This window comes from Fulmarus glacialis, unplaced genomic scaffold (genome assembly GCF_000690835.1).
Source record: "Fulmarus glacialis isolate BGI_N327 unplaced genomic scaffold, ASM69083v1 scaffold32342, whole genome shotgun sequence".
Classification (NCBI taxonomy): Eukaryota; Metazoa; Chordata; class Aves; order Procellariiformes; family Procellariidae; genus Fulmarus; species Fulmarus glacialis.
This window is the reverse complement of record NW_009198974.1, coordinates 1-5,423: the sequence shown is the minus strand read 5'-3', so window position 1 is coordinate 5,423 and position 5,423 is coordinate 1. Positions and strand designations below refer to the sequence as shown.

Here is a 5,423-nt window from a genome sequence, read left to right as displayed (position 1 = left end):
CCTCTCCTGCTTTCACACGGGCTATCAAAGAATCATCCACAGACGAGGACCTTGGGTCACTGCCTGCGCCGGCTCCAGACACAGCCAAGGGACGGGGGGCTGCATGCCCCCACCCCTGAGCCGTCCCAGCCCTCGCTGGTTCCTCCCTCCTACCACGGGCAAACATGGGGCTGTTCCCTACGCCACTTCACACACAGAAATTATCACTTACTTCCCATTATTCTGAAACTGATATTTGGCTCAGAGCAAACACCAAGAGGAGCAAAAGCCCCGGATAAGAAATCCGTATCTCTGTGACACTGCTGGTTGAATTTATTAATATCTTAATTTTTTTTTACATCAGTTTAAGAAATATTTTTTTAAAAAAGGACAAAACCCTCCAAAGAAGCTGTTCGATTGACTGATCGATTCTCTATTTCGTGTGAACTAGTTGCTATTCTGCTTAGAGGTCCCTATGAGCTGTGAATCCCCACAAGTACTGACGATTAAGGATGCAGAGACAGAAGCGTGTAGCTGGGGGACGAACACCAGGGGAGGGGGGATGGAGAACCGAATGTTGCATCTAGACAAACAAAGTAAAATGTGTTGGTTGGCCGATTGGTTGGTTTGTTAACAGGAATCAGGTGCTAGATGTGTAGAAAAGCCCTTTATCCAGAGATCTCCTCCCGCTGTTCCTTGTTCCTGCGAACTTCAGCTGCGTGCAGTTCCTGCAAAGACGGGAGAGACGACACCGGGCTAACACCTTCTGCTCTTGCAGTCTCTGTTTTCCTTCTCTCCTGCACACAGGGTTTGCACCAGACAAAAAAAAAGAGACCAGTTTCCCATCCCACACACCCCGAGGACGGTGGGTTACGCCTGCAAGGAGCGAAGCATCTCGCCTGCGGGAGCCCGGAGGTGACGCAAAGCTACAGCGAACGCGTTCACGGTTCTCTGCAAAGCCCTGCGGCCACGCGGCCCCCGGCCACGGAGTGGGCCTGATCCTGTGCCTTTCAGCTTGCACTTCTCAAGATCAGCCCGACGGTATTTTCTCTACTGACCTTGAAGGACACATCCCCCCGCCTCGTGCTGCTCCGGAGCGGAGCTGCTCCACAGCCCGCTTTCCACCAGCAACGAAACGCCCGCTCCCCTGTGCCCATCGCCCTGGGACGACCCCGCAAGGACCAGACCCCAACGCCCCCCCCGGGCACCAGCACCCAGCCCGCTCCGGGGCATCGCACTCGCCTTCTCGCGGAGCCGCTCCCTCAAGGCGGCGAGATGTGCTTCGCGGATCTCCCTGCTCAGCTCCATCTTGTAGTTGAGCTTCTCCTCGGCCAGGCGGCTGAAGTTGTTGTTCTCCTCCAGCGCCTTGTGCAGCACCTCCCGCTCGTGTTCCCGCTTCTCCGCCAGCTGCTTCAGCACCTGAGCCTCCTGGGTCTGCCGGGCAAAGGCGTGGGGAGAGGCGCGTCAGGCAACCGAAGAGGCTCTCCCAGCCTTCAACTCCCCAGAGAGGCTTTCTGACCGTCTCCTCTGCTCAAAACCACGCTGCCACCCCCCGCCATCCCATAACGCTCTTGCTGGGAAGATGCTTTGACCCCTTGTTGCTGCTATGGGGCAATGTCTGCTGGGCCCAGGGCTGCAGGCGGGCAGGCGATGCGACGCTGCGCCCACCCGCTCAGCAAAGCCGAGGTGACATCTGTGCGGGGCAGAGTCCCCCCTCCGAGTGTCACCTCATTCTTTGAATTATTTCAGCTTGCTCTCCCCTTACCCACCAACATTCGTAACATTTATACTTTATTTTACTCTGCCGGTTTTCTCCTTTTCAATAGCGTTCACCAGAACGCATTTTATACAGCACTGACAATAAAGTGTGGCGCAGCCAGCCGTTAGAAACACACGGCTGTCTTTAGGTTCGGAGTTTAAGCTGGGTGTGTGAACAACTGCTGCATCTTCTGCAGCATCAGCTGGCGAGAACTGCCCCCGCGGGCAGGTCACCCGCGGAGGACCGCGAGGACCCCATACTGTGCGGTTTTAAGAACAGGAGGAGGAGGATGATGATGGAGTCCAATTCCCTGCCTAAACCAGGCTGCAGAACCTCACTCCATGACTCCCACGTCTCACCTGGCAATTTATAGTGGAATATAACAATAAATGTAAAACGACTATTGCCAGCCATTTTAGATTGCTCCTGCTAAGCCAGTTTTAGGGTTTGGTGCAATTTCTGTCACGGAAAAGTCACTGCTTCTACAGGACATCTTGTTACCTTCCTCCTCTCTTCTGCAGCCTCCAGCCTCCTCTGCAGCTCCTCCAGGGACAGGTCCTTCTTCTTGGGGGGGGAGGAAAGGATCGGGCTCTCGGGAGATAAGTCTGAAGGGGACTTCAGGATCACTTCGAAGCTCTGGCCTGACGCCCTCTTATCCAGCTGCTTCACCTCCATATCTTTGGGGGAGGAAAAACCAGAGGCTCTGTGGACCTGTGACACTCAGGAGAGCGTTCACCTGAGGGCACCGAGCTCTTCACATAGGAATTAGGGCGTTCCCATGTCCTGACCTGGGTGATTCTGTTCTATCTCCAAAATTTCCCAATTAGCGATCAGCTTCATCCCCCCAAGTCAACGCAATTAATTTAAATTCACAGCATAATTACAAAAAGGCCACATTGCTGTTAACATCTTGTACGACACCCCAGCACGAAGCAGACAGCCTCTGCAAGCAGTTTCCTTCTGGGAAAATGGGGGTTACGTTAATAAAATAAACTGTGAAAGGAGAGTAAACGGAAAGACCCCGGGCTGAGACGCGGATTGCTGCTCCGGGATGGGACAGCCCAGCGCGTGACGCCTGCAGAAGCACCCTGCAAGCGCTGCTGCAGCTCCTGCGGGGGCTGGTTACCTACCTCCATACTGGTAGATGGTATTAGGATGGGGCTGGGTGTGGAAACAGGAGCAGATGAGGGAGAGCAGAGACAGCTCCTTCATTTTCTCCTTGTAGGCTGAAAAATACGAAAGAGCAATGAGAAGAGAGTCTAATGGCAACGGCAGCTCTTCTTCATGGAGAAATGAAGCAAGTAGACACAAGGAAACCCATTTGCAGCTACCGGACTCTATGGAGGCTTTTCCAGGCTGCCACAGCTTGCCAAAAGGTCCCCAAGGAGTGTCTGTTCTAGAACAAACTAAATTAGCCGCCAGTGTGGCAAATGTCATGGGTGGAATTTACCACATCTAGAGGTATACGTTTCTGTGCAGGAGTTCCCCTCCAAAGGGGCTGAAACGCTGCAGCCCGTGTAGCTCACCGTGCCGGTGGGGCTGCCCACACCCTTGCTCCATTCCGCTTCCAGACTCAGCGGTAAAATGACGCCCATCCGCACCTGGAAACATTGCCCAGCCCCTGGCAAGTTCCTGGTATTTCACAATTCAGCATTTCTGACACCGGGGTGAAGAGGCGAGATGCAGTCAGCTACATGGAGAACAAACGGGCATTCGGGGTGCTGCTATCGGGGGGAAGGGCTGTAACCGCCTTCCCGAGGTACCTCCTTCCCTGCAGAAGCAGGTAAGGGGGGATGTCAGTGGATTCTGGCCCTCGCAGGCAGAGGTTGACACGGGTCTGCAATCACAGTCACTGCTGTCCCCCGCAAAGGACAGGGAAACACACAATCCCTTCGAGCTCTGCTGCTGCGAGCCCTCCAGTTTGCTCAACGTTCCTGGGAATGGGGGACACAGCGCAGCACCCTCGGTGATCAGAGGTGCCCGAGGCGCTGCCCTACTGGCAGCGGCACCCACAGCTTGCAGTGGGTCCGTTTCTGGGGTAACCTTCACCTGTATTTTTGGAGTTGGCCACGTTTAAGACAGCGAACTGTTAGCACACGCTTGGCAAAGAACCTCAGAATAGAAGGACTTGAAAACAGGGAGGTGCTCTCAGGCTGTCACGTTATCCCATCCGTGCCACCCTCACAGCACCACTGCTGTGTCGCAGGTCAGCAGCTGACGGCTCAGCGGCGGGTGCTGCTGTCTCACGGATGCTGTGAGGCTCTGCCCTGGACTGGCTGCTCAGGGGACACCCAGGCACCTGGGGACAGAGTCTTCACGGCTGCGTGTCCTGCCAAACCTGCCCTGAGCCACCTCGTGCCGTCCTTCCTCCTGCCTCCCCCGCAGGGCACAGGCATTCTGGTGTCCAGCCTTGGCTCTGCCTCTGGATTTCCCGCATGTCCTTGTGCTTTTGGTCTTGGTTTGTCCCTTCCTTACGGAGCTCCTGTCTCGACCTCCAGCCAGAGGTGAATCTGCAACCTGGCTGCCAATGCCACCTCCATAGCAAGACCCTCCACCGGGCCGGGAAAGGGAAATCCCCAAAACTTTGTGATATGAAAAAGCATTAGAGGCAGAACGATTTTGAAAAAAAAAAATCATCCTGTGTACCATATGCCCTCAGGAACACCTTTCCTCTGCCTTCCTGCAGCTACGTGGGTGGGAAAACAGTGGTTTCACATGCCTGCTTCATACTTGCACTTATTTTTCCTCCTAGGTACAGAACTTCATCCTCCTTTTGCTAACCGACAGTCCCTGAAGCTCAGATCTTTATTGAACATTTTCCAGTTTGCTCCACATTCTGATTTTAATACCCTGCCCAGTCCTGCTGTTAAATGTAAACCAAATAGGAACAGTTTACATCAGCAGTGCCAGCCACAGAGCAGGACATCTTTGATTTTGTTTTTAATGAAAAAAGTCTTTGGAAAACCTCTTAGAGTGCTGTATCATGCTAGAAGTCGTGGCATGCAGCAGTAAGTTAATGTATCTCATCATGTGCTGCCAGGAGCCCAGAGGAGGGTCCCCTGCACTAAATGAGAGACATTATCATTTAATAGAAACAAACCACACACCGAGGTTGTCGATCTACCATTGTGCCTGGTCCTACCATTAGGAAACCAAGACATTAAGCAGATGTGCCGCATCCCTGGCCCGCTAGTTTAATTGTCTCCTAGCACTTGTTACAGAATACAGTGCTTTGTGTTTCATTACTTGAACTTCAGTAGGTCTCCCCAGCACCGCTTTCACGGTCCTCTGCCTAGATGAGCATATGCTGCAGTCCCTGCCTTCCAGAAGCTCTGTTGTAGTGATTTCGCAGCTGCCTCCATTCCATCGGGATCTTCCCTGTCCCGCTTTCCCTTCTGTAGAGCAAACTGACCGTCCCTCTCCGTCAATTAAGATGAAAAGGAGCGAGAGGACAAAAGGACACCGCTTCACTGAGCTGCGGCAGTGCTTTAATGAGCTGTGGAAGTGCTCTGCGCCCTCCGCCCGGCCCCAGCCAGCAGATGCAATTAGCAGCATGCGGGACCCGGGCCGGGGAGCAGGGCTGGGAGCTGCCGGGCCCCGGAGACCGGCCGGGGAAGAGCCCGAAGAGCCCCGAGCAGCCGGGCAGCCCTCACTGCTGGGCGAACCCGCTCCGGCCTCCCTGCTG

General features: G+C 54.3%; 1 protein-coding gene across 1 annotated transcript; it reads right to left on the bottom strand.

Moving 5' to 3' along the window:
• Window positions 1-339: 339 nt before the first annotated feature.
• Window positions 340-2,964, bottom strand: STMN3 (stathmin-like 3). The gene is made up of 4 exons (XM_009573094.1): window positions 2,869-2,964; window positions 2,240-2,415; window positions 1,222-1,413; window positions 340-707 (listed from the first exon to the last, which is right to left on the bottom strand). Exons 1-4 carry the CDS (start codon window positions 2,948-2,950, stop codon window positions 648-650), a joined length of 510 nt encoding a protein of 169 aa, XP_009571389.1. The 5' UTR covers window positions 2,951-2,964; the 3' UTR covers window positions 340-647.
• Window positions 2,965-5,423: the final 2,459 nt, after the last annotated feature.

Coding starts and splice junctions, on each gene's coding strand:
- STMN3 (XM_009573094.1), bottom strand. CDS start 2,950: ATGAAGGAGCTGTCTCTGCTCTCCCTCATCTGCTCCTGTTTCCACACC. Junction 2,416..2,868: donor TACCATCTACCAGTATGGAG/GTAGGTAACCAG, acceptor CCTCCCCCAAAG/ATATGGAGGTGAAGCAGCTG. Junction 1,414..2,239: donor CTGCAGAAGAGAGGAGGAAG/GTAACAAGATGT, acceptor TTTGCCCGGCAG/ACCCAGGAGGCTCAGGTGCT.